Genomic DNA, 24,226 nt, shown 5'->3' on the forward strand with positions numbered 1-24,226 from the left:
TGGCGATTCCTCAGGGATCTAGAACTAGAAATACCATTTGACCCAGCCATCCCATTGCTGGGTATATACCCAAAGGATTGTAAGACATGCTGCTATAAAGACACATGCACACGTATGTTTATAGCGGCACTATTCACAATAGCAAAGACTTGGAACCAACCCAAATGTCCAACAATGATAGACTGGATTAAGAAAATGTGGCACATATACACCATGGAATACTATGCAGCCATAAAAAATGATGAGTTCATGTCCTTTGTAGGGACATGGATGAAGCTGGAAACCATTCTCAGCAAACTATCACAAGGACAAAAAAAGCAAACACCGCATGTTCTCACTTATGGGTGGAAATTAAACAATGAGAACACATGGACACAGGAAGGGGAACATCACACACCGGGGCCTGTTGTGGGGTGAGGGGAGGGGGGAGGGGGGAGGGATAGCATTAGGAGATATGCCTAATGTTAAATGAAGAGTTAATGGGCGCAGCACACCAACATGGCACATGTATACATATGTAACAAACCTGCACGTTGTGCACATGTACCCTAAAACTTAAAGCATAATAAATAAATAAAAACAGTGCCTGAATTAAAATGAGAGCTCGTCACCATTACTACCTCTGCTACCTGATGGAAGTGGAAAGAGATTTTCATTAGAATTTTTCTAGGTCTAGCTGTAGTGCTGTGCTAGCTGGCTTTATTCTCTGGGTCTCAGTGGACAGGGGATTAAATGGCTAAAGTTGTCAATGCCCTTGAGTAGTGTTTGTGGCCATAAGCAGCTGAAAGTTTTTAAGAAATTTGACAATGTTTCTACTATACAAGTTAGATCCTGTTTTGTTTTGTTTTGTTTTGTTTTGTTTTGTTTTGTTTTGTTTTTGCGACAGGGTCTCTCTTGCCGAGACGGAAGTGCAATAGCACAATCACGGCTCACAGCTCACTGGAGCTTCAATCTGCCAGTTTCAAGCAATCGTCCTACTTCAGCCTCCTGACTAGCTGGGACCACAGCGCTGGCCACCACATCCAGCTAATTTTTCAAAACATTTTGCAGAGACGAGGTCTCACTGTGTTGCCCAGGCTGGTCTCAAACTCCTGGACTCAAGCGATTCTCCTACCCCAGCCTCCAAAAGTGCTGGGATTACAGGTGTAAGCCATCCCACCTGGCTTCTTTCTGTTTTCTAGTGGTGATTGTTGGACAGAGTTCTGTCTGCTACTTTGGTTTAACCACCTCAGCTCAGGAATTGGGAGTAAGAGATAGTCAAAGACGTGTCAGTCATGATAGTGCTAGACTCCCCGGGTGTTCTTTTTGGAAAAATGTTAAAAGTATATATTATATATAACAACTCAAAAGTAACTACTAATTTGACATCTGATTGCTTCCCCTTCAACAAAATTCAACTTTATTATAAATATGATAGAAATTTTTAGTCCATAGTGAGAATAGTTTGAAAAAATAATTATGGAGCACAGTTGCCATATTTGTTTAAGCAATTTTGAAAATGGACGGAAAAAAACTGCATTATATGTAATACAAAATGGAAACATTCAAGTGATGCAGATAGACATCATAGACACATTTTCAGTCTCATTATTTTAACAATGTACTTCAAATTTTGGCATTTGAAAACGGCTGGTGGATATTAAAAAGTTGGATAGTGTAGAACTCCTTTGATACATAAACAACTTGGAAGTGTAAAAAATTGTAATTATCATTGCAATATATCAGGGGTGTGAAAGATTTTAGTTGTGTGATAGCCTTGGTATATAACAGCAAAGATAAGTCATAATTTGAACTTTCAGAGTGATTGGGTAGTATTGAATTTAATGAGTTACTTTTTTACAATTTTAATGTGTACTGAGTTAAAATTTATTGGATTATTTTGAAAACTGCAGCATATTATATCTTAATTGACTATAGAAACAGAAAAACATATATGCACTAGTAATATTGGACTTACGTTTATTGCAAAATGAGTTTATTATGCCATCATAATTGTATGTCTATTCTTAATTATGGACACATTTTTCTACTTTTAGGCAGGAAGGAACTGACTCTCAAGCAGACCTAGGAGATGTCATTGTTGTATTAAACAGCTTCAAAAGCAAGATACTGGAAGTAAAAGTATGTGGGGCAGAACTTTTTATAGGCTTTGTTCTTAATATTAAGAATTATCTTGTTTTTTAATTAATTGATTTATTTTACAACTAACTTTACAATTTTACAACCTAAAATGTTATATTTGAACTCCAGCAGTAAAATAAGAAGAGGATTAAGTTCACAAAGGAAAACAGAACTTGAAGATAGAAGAGAAGGATTTTTTTTTACATTATGATAACTGTAAATATATCTACTAAATCTGTCTGTAGCCAAATAACGTTACAAATTGGACTCTACAGATGAGATCAAGAACATGCACTGAAAAATTAGCTCTAAAAAGAAAAGGTGCTGTTTTTTAACGAGGGAGAGAAAGGGAGTTTTTAATGATAGCAGATTCTTTTTGGACCAACCCTCCTGCTTAAAACTAGTGAAAATATTAGATAAAATTTTAAAAAAATTTTAAAAACAATGAGGAATTGATAATAAGGATAATAAGGAAACCCAAAACCAAAATTAAAGGGAAAATGCGAGCCTAGTGAAATAAGCAAGCACAGAAACTTCTCTTGACCCAAGGAAGCTGTCGTCCTGGGAACATTTTTCTGTCCTGTCACACTTTGCCATTTTTATTTAATTTGATGGGTTAGGGGACAAAAATTAGAACCCAGAACACACATAAAATAATCTATTAGAAGACCCTCTCTACAATAAACTAGCTCTATTTTCAGGCTAAGGATGAAACATAAAAAATTATTCCTCATAGTCTTTTAGCCCAAATTTGTGTCAGCTAAGTAGGCCAGGGAATCCTGAACCTTGAATTGGTACTAAAATTGTTCCAGATTGATAGGATATAGAGATATCTGGAAGAGACATCCATAAATCTCTGGAATAAGACTACAATAGCCTAAGCTGCAAATCGAATTTTTCTAGTGTGAAGGCCAACTCACAGTCAAAGTTAACCAAATACACAAAACTAGCAGGAACAGAAAACCGATACACAAAGACTCAAGATACTAGAATTATTAGAATAGCCTCTGAAACGGCTGTACTTTTTTTTTAAAGAAATTAAAGATGAGTTTAAAAATAATTGCAGGGAACATGAAACTGTAAAACATGCGTATCAGATTTTTTTAAAGTAGAACTTTGGAAACTGAGTAATACAATACCAAAATTAATAATTCAGTAGATAGCTTTAACATGCCTTCAGAGAAAATTAGCAAGTTGGGAGATAGGCCATAAAAAGTATACCAAATGCAACAGAGACAGGAAAAAAAGAAAATATAGAGGAGAGCATTAACACACACACACACACACACACACACACACACGCTGGTGTGAAAGTCTAAGATTACCAGTAGTGGATTTAAAACCGGCTTTGCCACTCACTAGCTGTGTGACCTTGGACAGATTACTTAATCTCTTTCTGTCTCATTTCCTCATCTGTAAAATGGGGTTAACAATAGAATATACCTTACAGGACTTTTATGAAGATAAGGTAAAGCACTTTGAGTATTTGTTGGATAAATAAAAGTAAACTAAATGGAATTTCAAAGATAATTAAAGAATGAGGTACAAGTAACATTTGAAGAAATAATGGCTAAGAATTTTTATGAATGATGAAAGATACCAATTAGAAATATTCTACAGCCTACCCATACCCTAGATCTTTCAGTAGTTTGTTTTGGTTTTTGTTTTGAGACGGAGTCTTGCTCTGTTGCTCACTCTGGAGTGCAGTGGCCCAATCTTGGCTCACTGCAGCCTCCGTCTCCCAAGGTCAAGTGGTCTTTCTGCCTCAGTCCCCTGAGTAACTGGGACCACAGGCATGTGCTACCATGCCTGGCTAATTATCATGTTTCTGTGTATTTTTTGTATTTTTAATAGAGCTGGGGTTTCACTATGTTGGTCAGGCTGGTCTTAGTGATCCACCCGCCTTGGCCTCCCACAGTGCTGGGATTACAGGCATGAGCCACCATGCCCGGCTGCCTTTAGTTTGTTTTCTAATAACACAGTTTTATCTCCTAACCACCTCTTTCTCAGAATTACACTAAAAAGACAGAAAAACAGGGAGGAGAAAAGATAAGCAACATAGAGGATCAGCCCGTGAAATCCAGTAGCCTACTAAGAGGAATTCCAGAAACAACAGAGAACGTGGAGGAGGGGAAGTGTCGTAAAGTTGAGAGAGAAAAATGTTCATGTCAAAAGAGTCCACAAATTACGAAGTAGGATGAATGAAAATGGCCCATATGAGATTATAATAGCTACTAAGAAGGAGAAGTGGGTCACTGCAATAGAATGACAACACTAACATCAGAATTTCATTTTCAAAATACTTAGATGTTAAAAGACAGCAAAACAAAGCTTTCAGTATTTTGAGGAAAATTATTTTGAACCCAAGATTCTGTATCTAGCCAAATTCTTAATCAAATGTGAAGGTAAAATGTTAGTTTCTGAAGTGTGAAGTTTTAGAAAAATTATTTTTCATACCCTTTCTTGGAGACATTTGCCAGTACAATGAAGATCAAGATCAAGAAAGAAGATAGGTAGTTCAAGAAATGGTGAAACTAATCTGTAAACCAATGTAAAGAAAATCTAGAAAGAAACAGTTCATTGTTGAACTTTAAGAAAAATGTCTTAGGTAGACAAGAATTCCAGACAATTAGATAACATGAGTAATAAACTGGAAAAGATTATGTCTGTGATAAAGAAGACATATTTGTATGTCTCCCTACAAGAAAAAATAAGGACAATGAAATTCCAGGAAAAAATAGTTCTCTGCTGGTGGAATGTAAGAAAGGAGAATTCATCTGAACCAGCAAGAGTCTCCTATGAGTGGCACAGTGGCCATAGGAGGAAACTATAACTGTGCTCTACTATACTAAAACGGTAACTGTGCAGAGGAAATAGAGTTTTAGTAGCTTTTCCGACTCTTCAGTGGTTGATCTTTACATTGTAGCAATCTTACAACTTTGTCTTCTTACTGATTTTCAAGTTTTAGAATCACCGTAGCAAAATGCAACAGATACAATTATGTTTACTGAACTAAATGTAAATGTTATCAATATTTACAAATGCTAAAGTCAAGGTTTAATATAAGTTGGGAGGTAGAAGGAAATTGTAGAAATAGTAGTGTCCTTATAAACAGATTATACAAGAGAAACTGTTGGGATTGTGGGAATAAAAAAATAAGAGATTTAAATATTATTTAAAGTGACAAAACATACTCAATAGAAGAACTGAAGATAAACATATTACTACCAAAATTTCCAGACAAATAGGGAAAGGGAAGCATGATGATTAGTGAGCTATTCATCTGTCATCACAAAGAGCGAATAAGGTCTAAACTCTGAATTCAGAAATACTAGTAGGTAATGCCTAAAGCTGATAAATTAGTAAACACAAGTGTAAGCACATTATTTAGCAATATGGAGGTAACCACTGAAGAAACTGAACAAAGAGGTTGAATTGATAGTTGAAGATCAGATTGTTTACAACATTGTGCTAAGATATTGCCTGTCTTTGGTTACTGCAGCTGTCAATCTTAGATTGCTATGGGTAATCTCACCCAATATGTTTCACTTTCTAACCATACAGCACAATATTTAAAGCAGCCAAATTCTAATCTTTTTTGCCATGCTATCTAGGTGAAAAAAGAAACAGACAAAATTAAGGAAGATATCCTTACCGATGAAGATGAAAAAACAAAAGGACTGTGGGATTCCATTAAAAGGTAATTACTAATGAATATTTTAATACATCACTAGATTGATCCAGAAGTCTAGTATGTGGAAGTTCCACAGGTAGTGAAAATTTAAGTAAGGCAAAGGTCCTCTAATCTAGGAGGGGTAAGATAAATACATAAATGTTATTACTGTGTACAAGATAGGAAACTAGAGCTATAAGACAGATGAAAATAAAATACTATACAAACCAATGGAGAAAAATTATATATTCACTTACAAGGAACCTCGGGAAATACTCCTTGAAGAAGTGTGTGGCAAACATCTGTTTTAAAGGACAGACAGGATTTCAAAAGTTAAAGATTGAGTGAAGGCAGTTACATGAAGACAAAATGATTGAGTATGTTCCTCAAAGAAAAGAAAGTAGCCTAGTTAGCTGCAACTTGAAAATAATAGGGACTGTTTATGTTAGATTGATACCTATACTGTTTTATTGTTAGTTTAAAAAGGAACACAGGCCAGGCGTGGTGGCTCACACCTGTAATCCTAGCACTTTGAGAGGTGATGGCAGGAGGATTGCTTGAGCCCAGGAGTTCACGACTAGCCTGGGCAACATAGCGAGACCCTGTATCTACAAAAAATTTAAAAATTAGCCAGTCATGGTGGCATGTATCTGTAGTTCCAGTGACTCAGAAGACTGAGGTGGGAGGATTCCTTGAGTCTGGGAGGTCAAAGCTGCAGTAAGTCAAGATTGCAGCACTGCACTCCAGCCTGGGTGACAGAGTGAGACCCTGTCTCGAAAAAGAAACATACGTGAGGAATATATTGGCTCAGATATCTAAAGAATCCAGGAGTACACCTGGTGTTGGCCACTGGGTGATGTGGTGTGGAAACAGTCTTTCTCCATCTCTTAGGTCTACTGTTTCTGTGTCTCCTCCATTTTAAGATAGACTTTTAAAAGTTTACTGTTTCCAGTGGAAGGAAGTTGCCTCTTTCCAAACAGTACCAATAAAAGTTCCAAGGCTGACTCATGGGTCCAACTATAGCTGTGTGTCCCAAACTGAACTGATTTCTGTGACTCTCATAACCAAGCATGAGTCATATGCCTACTTCTAGAACTGGTGGGAAGCCCTGTCCCACCTAAACCTCATAGAATGAGATGGGAGGAGGAATGATTCCCCCCAAAATGCCAGGTTGTTACTAGAAGGGGAACAGATGTTAGGTGAGCAAAAACAAAAGCTGTCTCCTGTAGGTGCATATTGTAAAGAACTTTGAATGTCCATTTTAGAGATTTGAACCCAATATGAGCTATGATGGCAAACCATTAATCATTTTGATCAAAGATAAGAAATAGAAATGTTAGCCAAAATAGATTCAACAACTTAAATATATTTGGTTATACTAGTCAAAAGCACTTCCATCATTTTGGATTTTGCCCAGTTTAAGCCTCTTTTTCTATAGTTGACTCCTTGTTTGGTAAGAAAAATCATGTTACTGTACAGTGTGTGCTTTGAACAAGTTACTGATAGAGAAAGGATCAAGTCCACTCATTGAGATGATTTGGAGGGTAGGTATGTTTGACAGGGGATAATGGAATAGAATCTGAGCAATTTTAAGAGTATCTGTCTAAGAGCTTCCATTAAAATTAGAAGATATAGATAAGAATGATTAAGGATAACTGTTCAATTATGGTATAGCCACTTGCTATATAAAAAGGATACCAAAAACAAAATGCTTGTTAGAAACAGAGATGGTAAGTTTTTGGGACGTTAACTGCTCCAGATACATAGTATTGTGTGTCTTATGATGCTTTGACTTTTTTCATCTTAGTTTTAGTCCTAACTTAGAATGATTATTTTTTCTTGCCACTGAATCAACTTCTTTTCTTATTTGGGAGATTACCAGATTTGAAAAATACTTCTGTTATAACAATTTATATTTTGCAAAATACCTTTGATGGTCATTTTAAGTTGTTTACCAAATTTGATTCATTCTAAATATCTGTTTATATAAAAGTATCTTAAAATAAATGTTTAGAAAAAAAGATGAATTTATACATTATGAATACTGTAAATAAAAGATTCAGTCATTTTTAGATATGAAATAGACCTATACAAAAATGAAATGGAGCTGGTCTAGCTCCAAAAATGTAATGAAAATGACAGCTGGGCCCGGATGACGCTACCATGATGTAAACCAGTGAGTAGACATGGCTCCCTAGTGCTTTCTTTGTCGTGGAAGTCATCCAGAGTACCAAGAGGGTACTCCACACCCTGCGTGGAGGAGAAAGTCTGCTTGGTCAGAGGAGCTCCAAATTGTAGATGGTTTAAAAATATTTTAGCCTGGGTGAGCCCCATCAGCAGCACTCACACACCTACCCTGTTACCACATAAATTCTTGCTGTGCCGTAGTTCCACACTTAACGCATTCTGTTCCTTCCCTCATTGGCCTGTTTAAAGTTTCAGTACACTAGATGTGGCCATGTCAAGCTGTAATTCATTCTTTGTTCTGAAAACAACCTTTGGCAACTCACAAAAATTCAAAAATACCAGCCCATTCACCTAGAGACAATATAATTATATTCCACATTACAAATTTTAAAAACTCATAAAGCTTCAAATGACATTGTCAAATATTTTAATATTAGTTTGTAAATATTATAGAGTGTTTATAGCTTAACTATTTTGAAATACATTTCTATATTTATTGCTTATATTTAGTATTTAGGCATACAATGTTTCCATATGTATAAGAAATGTCAATTACTTTTTTATTCCAAGTTTCACAGTAAGCTTGCATAAAGAAGACAAAAAGGAAAAAGATGTCCTAAACATTTTTTCAGTTGCTTCTTGTCATTTATATGAACGTTTTTTAAGGTAGGTATATTTTTTAACCTTATATTTTGAAAAAGAAATATTTACATGGTTCAAATTTCAAACAAAAAGTAAAGGAATATACACTGGGAAAAAAACTCCCACCTCTGTTTCCCTGATATTCAGTTCCTTTTCTCACAGGAAACCCATAGTATTATTTTTATACCCTGCTAAGGAGATACACACACACACACACATGCACACACACACACGTAAATATGTATGTGTGTATATTTATGTATTTATTTCAGTTTTTTAAGTCCTTTTACCCAAATAGTAAAGAACATACTACTTTACACCTTGCTTTTTTTTTTTTAACTTAAAATTATGAGGTAAGTATATATAAATATGAAATTTCATGAGTTTGGCTTGATTTGGAATATTGGTTTTCTTCAAAGCTAGCAAATAGACATTTTGGATAGGTAAGAATATATATATATATATATATATACACACAAGATATATATATATATATTTACAGTACTTTATATATACAATATTTACTATATATATATATAAAATTTACTATAGTAAATTATCCTTTTCCAGTGAAGAAAACCTTGTTTTATAAAAAGAAAGGGAATGAGGGGAGAAATGCATATTGCAAAGTACAAAAGGCTATTTTTAAACAGTTTATATAGAAAGGTCACAGAGAATAACTCAAAAATATTTGAATTGTAGCACTGATACATTAAAATGGAACTTCAGATTCATTTGTATCCTTTCCATTTGGAGGTTTAGGTTAGCAAACCAAATGACCCATCCAGTGAATTTGTCAATATAGATAGATCATTCAGCTCTTCAGGGTTTGTAGACTTAATATTAATCACACAGTCATAGACAACTGCGCCCAGATGAAGCTACCATGATGTATATGTATTCATCCTTACACATTACATACTTGATAAACCATACTTTAGTTTATTTCTTCTAATTCATAGCTTCAATTATTTAAAAGCCTTTAAAAGACCTATGTAACAAACCTGTATGTTCTGCACATGTATCCCAGAACTTAAATTTAAAAACTTAAAATTAAATTTTAAAAAACACTTCAAGGTTAAAAAATACATATGAACTCCTGTTACTGTTAATGTGTATTGGGTTTAATATTCTTTTATACAGAATTATGATGCTCTCTGTTTTGCGTAACACCAAAACACCAGTGAAATTCTGGTTGCTAAAAAATTATCTCTCACCGACATTTAAAGTAAGTACATAGCTTTTTTTGTAGAATGGTTAATGTTTGAATAGTAAATTATCTGTATCATTGTAAGTTTATATGACATTTCTCTTTTCAGAATGAGCTTTTTGAAAAAATGGTATTTAGTATTTTTATGTAGCTTAAGAAAAATTCTGTGCAATTTTTATTTAGAGATGTTCAAAGAGTGGACAGTAGAAGACTATATTTTTAAGTAAAATCAAAATCAGAATGACTAGTAGTTTTGCATGATAATGAGTAATGAAATACAATTTGGCAATGGAAAATATATACAGATTTTCAATTAAAAGAAATGGCTTCTGTCATTTTTGCAAAGATAGGCAGAAACAGTAGTAGTATCAAGAAAATACAAAGACTATACCTATACCATGGAAAATAGTTTTACAGTACTGAAACAAAAAAGCTCTTTCGTCTGTGTAGTGGATTGATTGCTGGGCACCATGATCTGAGGCATTTTATATTTATAAGATTTCAGGTGATCAACAGCTATTACCCTTTACTGAGCCCTATACTCCTGCTACAAAGTATACCGTGTTTCTTCCTATTCTCCCTACAGCATAATCAAATTCCATGAAATTTAGTGTCTCCACAGCAATTTGGTGTCTCATTCAACAGCATTTCAAATGAGTTTTTTTTTTCTAGACCAAAAGCAGTGGGACAGAAGTAAAACTAGCCAAGCATGCTTTTATTCCTTAATATTTCTAGGCATGATGCCAAGTGTTTAACTGATGTTATTCAATTGTTTTTCATAACAATCCCACGTGATAAGAAAACCAAGATTCAAAAGTTACATAACTAGCTTGCACAGTTGAGAGGTACCTGAGACCACTTTTGGATTCAATAACTTACTATAAGGATTTATATAACTCCAAAAAACAGCTGTGCTCACAGTTACAGTTTTTATAGCAAAAGGACGTAAATAAAATCAGCAAAAGGAAGAGATGCTTAGGGTAGGGTCTAGGGAGACCAGACACAAAGTTAACAATTGTCCTCTCCCAGTAGAATCTCCTCGCAGTGGATAGCACTTATTTCTTCCAGCAACAATGTGTGAGGGTACTCATGGAGTACTGCCAACCAGGGAAGCTCATTCAAACTTTGGGGTGCAGAGTTTTTATTGAGGGTCAGCTGTGTGGACTTGGCTAACAGCCTGCATGGCTAATCTTAGCCTCTAAGCCCTTCAGATGTTGATCTGATGCTTTGTGGCCCAAGGTCCTCACTACAAATAACATCATTATCATACAATATCTAGTGTGGTCCAAGATCTGCAGGTAAACATAGACATTCTTACTAGTCAGGAAATTCCAAGGGTAGAGAATATTTCCTGGGAGATAGGGTGAAGGGCCAGGGTAGAGGATATTTCCTGGGAGATAGGGTGAAGGGCCATACCTTTCTTTGAGCAAGAATCATCCTTTATAGCATAGGCCTGAGATGAAACAGCTAATTAGAAACACAGCTGAGATTTGAACCCAGGCATTCAGACCTCAGGTGCTTAACCTTATGTAACAGCCCATTTGCCCTCTACCACCAACAGTGTCTCCTCCTATGCTCATTTGACAGTAGACAAAAAAAAACAACAACAAAAGAAAAAGAACCCATAAGTATAGATAAGAAGTTATACTATTTTTCTACTAATTTTTAACATGTTTTCCTAGTAGTCAGACACTGAATAAGGGAGTATTTAACCCAAATAAACTGAGATAGAAAAATCTAAAGATTCTCTTAGCAGGAAAAGATATTATTCACCAGAACAATAGTGCTATGTCTGGATTAGAAAGTCTTGTTCCGCTGCATGGCCAAAAGAAATACTGTATCTGAAGTAATATTTTCCTTCTTTTTGTGATGTGTTTCTTTCTTAAAAAATTTTTCTTTTGAAAACTTCTTAGTGAAATATAACATACACTCAGAAAAGTGCACAAATCATGAAATTTAGCTTTGGATTTTTACAAACTCAAACATCTGTGTAAACCAGCAGCCAGATACAGAAGCCGCTAGCTACTTTAGATTTGTTCCTACCAGTTTAGAAAAGTCATACCTCCTCTCTTCATTCAAATATTTGCTAAAATTATACATTAAACTCAGGCATAATTCTTTTCTGACAGCACTATGCAAACTATAATTCCCTCTCCCTTTTAATTTTTCTTCATAGCACTTTTTTCTGTAGATAACAATAGTTTATTTCTACCTACTTCCTCTAAAATATAAGCCTAATGAAGGTCATAATTTATATTTCTTTTGTTCACTAATGTACCCGTAGATCCTAGAACAGTGCCTGTTTCAGTGAATAGTTGAACACATGTTTAATGAAGAAAAAATATTCTTTTTATTTTATCTGAATGTTTTATTTATTTTATTTTGAAACCAAAACAATGACTCCTGGCAGCTGTTGTACCCCTAATTTCAAGATTTCACAGATAAAATTGGTGCTTCTTGCCTTTAAAAAAAAAACATATTTTAAATCTACATTGTTCTTGCAAAGTCAGAGAAAAAAATTAAACATATAACCAGAAACTAGTTTCAAGTAAGAATCAAGTGGTAAAATGCAAATTCTATATTTATTAATTCATCTTTTCCAATTCCTTTTTCATTCTCTCTCTCAATATTTGAGCTCTTGAACTAAATTTAGCCCACAGTATATTTCATTAACTGCTTCTGCTTTAAACAGGGAATAAGCTACTTCTAATCCTATAAGATACTGAATCAAATATGAAATATTCAGACCATAATCACTGCTTTGTATTTTTAATCCTTGAATTAAATAATGATATATCTCAAACATGAAGCTCCTGTATAGAATCTAATTTATCAGCTTAGAACTTATTTTGTGTTTTTTGTATCCTCTCTTCATCTTTACATCTCTGACCAGCCAACCTGTTGACATATACATGAACTATTTGATATGTAGGTGTTCCAAGATCCAGAGGCTTTTTTTTAAGTCAGTTTTCTCAAGTCAGATGTTAACCATAAAAGTATGGGAACATTTATCTTCCATTAATAAGTTTGTTAAATAATATAGTGCATTTATTTTTAATGACATTAAATTATATAGTTTTATTTATACTTGTGTTTTCATATTTGTTAGCATTTTAATATTTCTCATTAATAAGTATGTTATAGAAGTAGTATTTAGACATCTTGCCTATTCGTTTATAACAATTTATAGGAAACTTTACCTTTTTAATGTTATTTTTTTCTCTAAAACAAAACTACTTTCTCTTGAACATATTGGTTGATTTTGTGTGTGTGTTTTTAGGAAGTAATTCCTCACATGGCTAAAGAGTATGGATTCTGATACGAACTAGTTCAATATAGGTGGCCCCGTTGGCTTCGTCAACAGACTGAAAGACAAAGGATTATTTGGGGTTACAAAATTCTTTTCCTTGATGTTCTTTTCCCACTAGCAGTGGACAAAATCATTTTTGTTGATGCTGTCCAGGTAATAAGATTAACTACTATTTTTAGTAATACACAAACATTTTTTACACTTCTATCAACATAGAAATTAATTCATGTTGCTCATGTTTATTATCTTCATTACAGTGCTTAAGATATGATTGTGATATATAGGCAAAGTATCTTTAAAAACAAAAAGAATTCCAGGGGAAAATTGAAGGTATTGTAAGAAGTACCATTTATTATTTAGGACATGGAAGTTTTCTCTCCCAAGTAGTAGTTTTTTACGTTTGAGAACTAAAACAGATACTTACATTAGTCATAGTAAGAGTAATTAAATGAATTCCTGTAAATTATAGGCTGATATTTGTTTAAAATTAGGAATTTCTTCTTGCTAGAAAAGCTAGCAGTTACATACAACTCTTATTCTTCCACCTTCAACAGCATTCTTTCGCATTCAACCAATAACCAAATTCTCATCATTCTATCACTTAAGGAAAAGAGCATTTTAAATTTGGCCAACTTATGCCTGTAGTCTCAGCACTTTTGGAGGCTGAGGTGGGGAGGAAAGTTTGAGCCCAGGAATTAGAGGTCACAGTGAGATATAATCATGCCACTGCACTCCAGCCTGAGTGACAGAGTGAGACCCTGTCTCTAAAAATAAAAGCAAATAAGTTTGGCCAAAAACAACAAAAAAACAAACCCAAGGCCCTCTGCTTTCAAAATTTATATGTCCAAAAATTATGGCTTTTCCTTTTTCCCTCCTTGCATTGCTTTTGAATCATTAGTGGGAAAAAAAATTTGAAAATACACAGAATTTCTAAGAAAAAAGTAATATGTACATGAAAATATAAATTAAATGGATAAGTTAGAATTTATGGGGAACAAAAAGTATATTTTCAAGTCCTTTTTAGAATGTACTCATATTCTAAACTATTATTATTTTTGTACTCTATTCCAAATTGATAAATATGAAATTACAAAGAAAACTAAGAAAATAGCATTTCTAAACACCCTTTTTTTTTTTTTTAAGAGACAGGGTCTCACTCTGTCATCCAGGCTGGAGTGCAGTGGCACAGTCATAGCTTGCTGTAGCCTCAGACTCATGCGTTCGAGCCATCCTCCCACCTCAGCATCCTAGGAGCTGGAACTCCACATGCACACCACCAGGCCTGGCTAATTTTTTTTTTTTTTTTGTACAGACAGGGTCTCACTGTGTTGCCCAGGCTGGTCTCAAACTTCTGGCCTCAAGCAATCCTCCCATCTGAGCCCCACACATAATATCTAATATGATTCTTCCTCCTACCTTTCTTTGAACGTGTACACTAATATTGTTCTAGAAGGCTTGAGCGTATTAAAAAATAACATTGATATTATTTTATTCAAGCTATTTAGAATAATTAGGAGATTTTTTTTATGATTCAAACTTAACATTTTGCCGACATACAATAATGGAGATTTGGCATGGAATGATTTTGTTATTTATACATTGAGAAACTAAGAGCTCTGCACTTATATAATATTTAACCCCTTCCCCAAATGTCTGATTCGTAAAATGACTTGTTTATAAAGGACATAACAAAATATTCTTGTTGATGAGTAAGACCACTGTCTTAAAGACTAGGAATATAAATTTTAGTTTACCTTTAACCTGTAAGGACAAGAGGAATAAATGTTAAATTCAGTAAATTCATATTACATGAAAGCACTGTGAGGAAAATACAGCTCTTCGGATTTCTGTAGTAGAGTAATAATGATTTGAGATTCCCATAAAAAAGGGCTTATGTTATTTTACAGTCTTTATCAGACAGTCTATTTTAATTATTTAGATTGTGAGACATGATCTAAAAGAACTTCGAGATTTCGATCTGGATGGAACTCCTTATGGGTATACTCCATTTTGTGATAGCCACAGGGAAATGGATGGATATCGTTTCTGGAAAACAGGATACTGGGCATCACATCTTTTAAGACGGAAATACCATATCAGGTAAGAAAAGTCAGACCCTTACCATTTAGTAAATAAATAATGTATTGAATTACAACTTTCAGTTTTCTTAAAAATTACACAATAAAAGCAACCAATTACATAGTGTTCATGCCAGTCACTCTTGTAAGCCTTTACGGTTATGACACTCTTTTGAGATACTGTTATTATCTCCATTTTGTAGATGTGGAAACTGAGGCATACAGCATTTATGTAATTTGCCCAGGCTTACCCTGCTAGTATATAACTGAGCTAGGAGTTAAACCCAAGTAATATGGCTCCTAACTACTCCAGAAGATTTAAACTTGGTTTGTGAAATAAGATTATATCTTCAAAGCCTCGTGGCCTTTTGTAAGGCCATGAGTTTCATGACAACTTGGAAAAGCTTGGGGTGACCCTAAAAGATTATGGGTTCTACCAAAATTAAAACAAACTTAAAACTCCTGGGAAACAGTATTAGATATTAGGAGCAAGTTTATGAAAGGATTAATTGTTACTAGATCCTAGGATATCTGTAGTTAATACTGTCACTGTAGACATTCATTGGAGGAAAGTAAAACTAAAGCTACATAAACAACATAGGCTATCAAGAAGTAATTCATTTTTGCAGTGCTTTATATGTAGTGGATCTCAAGAAGTTCAGGAGAATTGGAGCAGGTGACAGGCTCAGGAGCCAGTACCAAGCTCTCAGTCAAGATCCAAACAGTCTTTCAAACCTAGATCAGGTAAGTAAAATGTTAACAGAATAATTTTGAGTGTGTGTACATAGACTGTTCCAACTCTGTGCTCATAAACTTTAAAGTCTTTTATTTTGAGATTTTTTCTCAATTTACAGCTGTTTATGTAATTATCTATTGGATATCTCTACTTACACATAATTTTTTCACCTCAAGCTCAACATTTTCAAAACTAATAGTATTTTATCCTCACTTTTCCATTCTCAAACCTCTTCTTTCTACTTTATGCCCTGTTTTAGTTACCCTCTGTATTAGTCCATTCTCACTGCTAATAAAGATATACCCAAGACTGGGTAATTTATAAAGGAAAGAGGTTTAATTGACTCACAGTTCTGCATGGCTGGGGAGGCCTCAGGAAACTTACAATCATGGCAGAAGGGGAAGCAAATACGTCCTTCTTCACATGGTGGCAGGAGAGAGAATGGGTGCCCAGTGAAGGGGGAAGCCCCTCTTAAAACCATCAGATCTCATGAGAACCCACTCACTGTCAAGAGAACGGGGTGGGGGAAACCATCCCCATGAGTCAATTATGTCTACCTGGTCCCTCCTACAACAGGTGGGGATTATGGGAATTACCATTTATGATGAGATTTAGGTGGGGACACAGCCAAACCATATCACCCTCTTTTTTCTTACTCTCTTCTATCATGGTGTAAACATGCTCAAGTCTCTCTCTCTGATCTTTAAGACAAACTCCCTTCATCCAGTGCACCCCCACCCTGATATTGCCTTAACATTTTCTTTCACCTCACAAGCACTATTTTCCTAATATCCTATCAATTTCCTCATTATTGCGTCTGAAACATTTTAGATAATTTAAGCAGAAGCAAAAGACTCTGTAGTCTTTTAGCAGAAGCGAAAGACTCTGTAGTCTTTTAGCAGAAGTGACTCTTTTTTCTTATTTTTGTCACAACCATGCATATTTATTCATTCATTCATCTGTTAAATGCCTGCTATGTGCCAGATATTCTCCTAAGACTTCAGACATCAGAAAACAAAAACAAGATTTCTTTAGCTCATATTTTCATTCTAGTAGAAAAATAAAATTTAAAAATAATATTTAAAGATGATAAATGTTTTGGAGAAAAAAAAACATGAAAGCATGATAGAGAGTTCAGAATAGTGAATAGGGGCTGGGGCTTGCAGGTATAAATTGGGTGGCCATATGTCCCTATGAAGATGACTTTTGAGTGAATTTTAGATGGAGGCATAAAAGCTGATGCAGATGCAGGCCAAGGAGAATATCTGATGTAAATGTCCCAAGGTGGGAGTGGGCCTTCCGTGTTTGAGGAATAGCAAGAAAGTCAGTATGGTTGGGATAAAGATGGGGGGAATAAAGTAAAAATGAAGGAAAAGAGTTAACAGAGGCTCCAGATAATGTAGAAAGCTTAGTCCCTTTGTTTATCTAGTAAGTGGGAAATTATTATTATTATTATTATTTTTTATTATACTTTAGGTTTTAGGGTACATGTGCACAATGTGCAGGTTTGTTACATATGTATCCATGTGCCATGTTGTTTTGCTGCACCCATTAACTCATCATTTAGCATTAGGTATATCTCCTAATGCTGTCCCTCCCCCCTCCCCCCACCCCACAACAGTCCCCGGAGTGTGATGTTCATTAAGTGGGAAATTATATGTCAAAATATGAATGAGTTATTCAAGACCACACTGGTAAGGAATTGATTTTTTTAATCATTCTTGAAAATTGGGAGATCTTCAAATATATATGTGTTTACATATCTTTTTTTAAAGATAAATTACCCAGTCTCCAGTAGTTCTTTTTAGTAGTGTGAGAATAGGCTAATACAACTTTTTCATATCATAATTTGGAATATTTTAATTTTCTGGTCTGGATTATCCCATTCTCCCCTTCCTTCAAAACACCAATGTCACAGTGAAATTTTTCTTCAGTGCAAACTTGAGTATACCACTCTGCTAAATGCTTCATGGACTCCTGGTAGACTTCATGCTAAAGTGCAAATATATCACTTATTCCCCAAGTTCTGTCATAATTTGGACCTGCTGCCTCTAGAGACTTTCCTTTTGACCCTGGATCCAACAGAAACATTGCATGTTCTCTCATGCTATTGTGCTTTTCCCACTCTGTTCCATTGTTCTGGAATGCCCTTCACAGTCAATTCCATCTGGTGGCCGTTTTCTCTATGCATGGTGACTTTTACATTACCTTCAAGACTTTGCTCAGGTGGCTCCAGTGGGGAGCCCTCTATGAACTGGATCAAGTACTACATCTAGAAGTTCCTTGTCTGCAAAATCCCATATCACATCTAACACATATTTACTGAGCTTCCGCCATGTGCAAAGCATTGTGCTAGATGCCAGGAACAAAGCAGTGAATGAGAAAGATGCAGTCCTACCTCCGTAGACTTTTGTATTCAAACTTACATTGTGTCACCATATTTTCACTTATTTGGTTACTGCAACCAATAGATTGCAAATTCTACACAAGCGGCAACTCTCTTGTCTTTGAATTTCCCTGTGCCTGGATTAAGGGCTGAAATTAAGGAGTTTAATCCACCACGAGATATAGCCCAAAGAAGCAGTGCATTTGGACTTCTCATTTCCCTAGCGTAAAAGATCCAGAAACAATTACTGAAATAGGGTACCTTTAAACTTCTAGCTTACTTAAAAGTTAAATATTCCAAAATACATTTTTCTCGACTACAACTGAACTTACAAATTTAAAAAGGATATTGCTTTTCCCTTATCTCCAACAGGTATTGGAAATCCTTTTTTCCTGCAATATAAAATTTCTTCCACTTAATTCCATGTATTTCGTAGAAGTAAAGCTGCATGACAGAGAATAGGTACTCAGCTTCACTTCTGCTGAGCTGTTACTTTCTGCCCTTAAAATAGGCAGAGGACACAGAGGTCAAACACGACAACCTCATTGTGTGTGACAGGTCAACTAATATCTACAAAGTTGAAATGGAGTTCAGGAATAAAAAAATTTTGCAATTGCTGTAGAACAATTTGGGTGCTGCTTTATCTTGATTTAGGTAGCAGACTATTAGAGATGTCTCAGGATTCAAAGAATGTGCACAGGAAGAGGGCAAGGCATTCAGCCTCAGAGAATTCTCTATGAAATGAACAATTACAAATCCGGGTGTCTGATCTAAGTAGTGTTCTTTGCCAAAGAGCCTAAAGAGAAAACTTACTTTATACTATTTATTTCAGCAGTGAGGCTTCTAAGAATGTGTAACTGTAGATTTTGCCTTTTGCCCATTTACTTTTCCCATCTTTCAATTTCACCATTTCCTTCCTCCCATCACATGCTATGTGTTTTGTGTGTGCGCATGCCAACCCATGCTTATCTGAGTGCATACACATCTCTGTTTACTTAATTTGAAATTATTTCCTTTCTACTGAAAATCCTGACATCTTAGCATATAAGCAGAGCACAAAGAATACATGAAATTACTACTATTAAATAAGACAGCTCTCTATATGTACATCTAGCAAGCTGGACCATTTCAGTAATTATCTAAATACAACATATCTAACCAGTTAAAGTAAGAAATTAATTACTTCCCCACCCTAATCCAGAATTCATTCATGGAAGAGCCAAAACAACAGGTTTTTTGTTGTTGTTGTTGTTTTGTTTTTCAGAAATTTTTATTTAAAATAAGTAGTTTTGTAAATAGCTTTTAATAAGTGTTCAGGCTTGGAAATAAGTTATTCCACTCATTCATTGATTCAAGATGCATTTTTTGGTGCATGTACTATATGCAAGATTGTGTGCTAGGCATTGTAGGGAATAAGAGAAGCTGAATTAGCAATACATTGTTACCAAGAAGCTCCTCTATGAGTAGGCGAGCTTATGAATGCCAGTAGAAGTGACAATAAAATTTTATAGGAGTGCAGATGAGGACATGGGCATTGCACACTGGGGGAATCAGAAATGCCTTCATCTAGGACACAGCTTTTGTCTGGAAGCTCAAAAATGATTACAAATGAGGGAGAGAACTATATTTAGAAAAAAGATTATCGGGCAAGGTAGGGTGTAAGCAAAACAAGGGCACAGAGAATGACTCCATTTGCAGGGACCACTCAGGGAAGGAACAGTGTGAGAACTAACACTGGCAAAGTAGATTTGGGAGGAACCCTGCTGTTCCTGGAACACCAAAGAGCTTTTTCACTTTAACCTACACACTATAGGGAAACCACTGCAGGTCTTAAAAGATGGATTAAGAGTTCAGGTTTGGTTTAATTACTTTGATAGGAGAAGCAATATTTCTTTCCCTGAAAAGACTGGCAGAGAAAGAAAATAAGTGAAAATGTAGAAATAGAAAGAAGGAAAGAAAACCACCTCAATGTGCACAGTAAAGTAAAATGGTCATTGTGGAAAACAAGTAGATAGGGGAGAAACTAGAAACCTATGCAGAAAGGGAAAAGTTCATTATAAAGACTTATGTATTTATTAGAAATGCTTTAAATAGGAAAAAATAGTTTGAAATATAGATTAAAACAGTAAAAAACAGTTCCTTTGAAATATAGTAACTAGGGACCCAATGTGATAGGGCATTGAACAAAATGCTAAAGAGTCTGTAATATAGCAAGCCATGGGAATCTAACAGTAGCGTTTTAATTGGTTTGGGACATGATCAAACGTGCATTTTAGCAAGATAACGCTAGTAGCAGTATTGAGAATAGACCAGAGAGGAGATAAACTAGAGAGCACAAAACTAGTTTGTGGGTGAAAGCTATAAACTAGGCAAGAGATGTTGGTATCCAAGGAACTGTGTTAATAAATTAAATTATTATCAATTTAGAATAAAGAGAAGGGAAGATATAGCAAAACTGGTGGAAATGTTCCTGGTAAAACATTCGAATGAAACTGTAAAAGTTTAAAAGACATTTTCATATTATAAAAGATATAAGTTGGGAAATTTAAAAATGCCTGAACCCATTCATTCAATGTAGGTAAAAAATGAATATCAGGGTAACATAATCAGTATCTCATCCATTTAAAGTCATCTTAACAGCTATATAAATAGTAAATTATTTTGTTAATTTTATAAAATACAAAAACAAATAGCCTGGAAAAATGTTAGCGTTTTCTAAACACGAGGAATTTTGTGCCAGCTTTTCTCACCACTGTTCTGTAGTTCACAATCTACAGACTACCATCACTTTCCAAGAGTCTATTCCTGTGAGTTACCCAGGTATCTAAAAAACATTGGCTATGCCAAGAACCCATTCTGAAATCAAAGTCTAATCTCTCACCCAAAGATTCAATGTTGAGCTAGAAGTAATGGGAGCTGATTGCTCCTCTAGGGAAGAGCTGATACTTTTGATATTAATACTGTAAATCTAAAGGAATCCACAAGCTCATTGGAGAAATCCTTTTACAAATGTAGAGTATAAATAGAAACTCTGTAGTGTATAGGTCAGTCTGGCATTTAAAATTCAGGGCAGTGCTGTCCAGTAGAATTTTCTGCAATTGGGGGAATGTCCCACGTTTTCATTTCCCAATGCGGGAGCCACCAGACACATGTGGAGCACTTGAAATGTGGCTAGTGTGACTTCAAAACTGAATTTTAATTTTTGTTTAATTTTTATTTAAATGTAAATAGTATATATGGCTAGTGGTTCCTGTACTGAGGGCCCAGGACTAGACTAGACAATGGGCACACACTTGGAAACCCTATCTCAAAGATTTGATAATAGCAGAAAATTCTATTCACATGTCTCCCAACGAAGCAAAGTAGGCCCTCCATTAAGCATTTATGTATGGGAAACCAATGCCCCTCCTGTATGTGTAACCACAGTCATTCTTCCCTGACAAGCAGCGCATCAAACCTTGATATTTCCTGTTCCAAACTCAAGTCAGCAGCTAACATCAGACATCCTTGTTAACGTAGGGTATGCTGATGCTTTCCATTTGATACTTGCCAGACACCAAAACTGTCCAGAGAACAGAAAGTATAAACACAGTGTTCAATAAAGCCTGGCAGGCTTTTAATAAGACACACGGGAGCATACTAATCCAGATTTCTGCGGGCAGATGCTTCATAAAAGGTTAATCAAAGTGCTGGGCAATGGGGAAACACCTGGATCCGGCTCAGCACTATTTTTTAAAGAGCTCAACATCAGTACTGAAGCCAGGATTGCTCTGTGGGGAGAACCCTCAGCCCTTAAAAACCTTAAAACAGAAAGATTTGCAACTGCATCAACTGTTGTTATGTTAACACGGCTTCTCCTCAGCAACTGCTTCTAAATCACAATGACACTTGGAAAAAAAAAACAAGAAACACTTCTCTATTCTGATATTTAATATGTTTCTTTAAAAATGTAAAAGGTGAGCATAACCTATTATATAATAAATATTATCTCTGTTGAAAACTAAAAAAGGAAAACATGGAGGTATTATTATCAGCAAATCTATAAGGTTTCAATGGAATTATTTTCATTCTATTATATATGTCCTGTTTAAAAAGGTACAAAGTACCTAGCCATGGCCATCCAGTGAAACAGCTGGGAAGTAAAGCCCATTTGTTGATCATCCTCGTGTAATTGTTACCGTGGCCCCAGTCTTAACCACATACTATTTTTTTAAAAACTGACTATAAAAATCCAGTGGTTTTGTTTCTTGCTATGACTCCTTTAACACAACTAATTCTATTTACACAACTAAGGAAGGAAATTTTAAATTACAGAGAATTATAGCAATGCTATTAAGGATTAGGCAGGGTTTCCATCATATGCGTTCATTCTATATTGCATTTATGTAAATACACTCTCCTCATTCAGAAAAAAACCCATGTTCATTACCAAGATCCACGTTTTTATTACCTAAAATATTCAGTACAAAATATCAGCATATTTTAAAAGAATCTAAATAGTTAAGTTACCCTACAAATGGTCAAAGATAATAGAATCAGCCTGGTTTAGTCTATTTTATATAAGCAGATAAACTTATAATCATGGCCTTTTTACACAAAACTCTAATATGAATACTATTTCACAGATTCCTTCACCAACCTATATTGTTCTATTTAAGTTAACTCCTTCTCTGGGATGAACAAACGAGTGCTGTCCAGTGGAATTTTCTACAATCTGGGGAACATCCCAGGTTTGCATTCCCCCAAGCAGGAGCCACTGGCCACATGTGGTTACGGAGCACCTAAAATGTGGCTAGTGTGACTGCAAAACTGAAAAAGAAAAACTTTCTTCTTTTATTTTGAGGTATTGTTGGTGAACCAAGAAATAATGTTGTACTAACTTCAGCCATGCTGAATTATTTCTTTATACCATACACTAGGAATATAAGTGTATAGACTTACTGCCTGAAATATCAACAGAGGGTGTTCAAGATGCCTATATAGAAATTGCTCTGCAATTAATCTAAATGTTGTATTGGTAACAAATAGTGACCATAATATCGGTTTCTTAAATAACCATTCACATTTAAATAAAGTGTATAAGTAATTCTCTGCATAGAAGTCTCTCTGGGTAATAAGAGAGAATTATTCCTTTCTTGCCTAGAGACAGGAAGAAAAAATGCCAATAACAGCTTTACCAAATCCATCTGAGCTTGATAACCCAAGAAACGTAATGTCATTCCTCTAGGCATTAATTGTCCTATTATCAGCTCCCTAAGCTACAATGGATCTATAGATCTTAAACTACAATTTAAAGATACTGCCACCACCATGCAACTGCAAGACTCTTGAAAATGCCAAGGTAAGAAAAGTGCGTGGACAACTAACATCCTCTATCACCCCAATCCTCAATTTGGGGGATTTCCTATGAGAAGATGTGGCTTATCAATTTGCACACCTTGACATCTCAGCCTCTCCCTTTGTACATCATGAAGACAGTGCTTTCTGGACAATTTCCACTTCATTTTCTTACCAATATGCTCCGGAGGTGATACCCAAATCACTGATAAACTGCTTAAGAGTTGATTGTGACATGAATATCTGAGAATCATGGTTTCATAATATTATTAAAGGAAAAATACATAATACTTATTAAATACTGAATTAACAACAATCTAGTGATTCTGAATAACACTTCCATCTCGGCAAACATGAGGCGGGAGTGTATATATATGTGTGTATGTCTTATCTGTGTGTGAGTTTATGTACATACAAGTGTACTGCATATATTATATGTGTATATGTCTATATGCACACGTCTGAGAATTTGTTATGAGAGTCAACTAGAAGTCAGTTCATCTAAGATGACCGTATTGAAAACATGGTGCACTCTCTCTATCTGAA

The 24,226-nt window shown here is 35.1% G+C and overlaps 1 protein-coding gene across 1 annotated transcript in view; it reads left to right on the forward strand.

The window, feature by feature from the left end:
- LOC129463763 (UDP-glucose:glycoprotein glucosyltransferase 2-like) overlaps positions 1 to 24,226 on the forward strand; it is a 142,415-nt gene that overhangs the window by 99,122 nt on the left and 19,067 nt on the right. The window contains 7 exon segments of the mRNA XM_063619093.1: positions 2,037 to 2,121; positions 5,736 to 5,821; positions 8,552 to 8,647; positions 9,767 to 9,851; positions 13,114 to 13,296; positions 15,083 to 15,243; positions 15,851 to 15,965. Of these exon segments, the coding sequence (XP_063475163.1) occupies positions 2,037 to 2,121; positions 5,736 to 5,821; positions 8,552 to 8,647; positions 9,767 to 9,851; positions 13,114 to 13,296; positions 15,083 to 15,243; positions 15,851 to 15,965 (811 nt within the window).

This window comes from Symphalangus syndactylus, chromosome 15 (genome assembly GCF_028878055.3).
Source record: "Symphalangus syndactylus isolate Jambi chromosome 15, NHGRI_mSymSyn1-v2.1_pri, whole genome shotgun sequence".
Classification (NCBI taxonomy): domain Eukaryota; kingdom Metazoa; phylum Chordata; class Mammalia; order Primates; family Hylobatidae; genus Symphalangus; species Symphalangus syndactylus.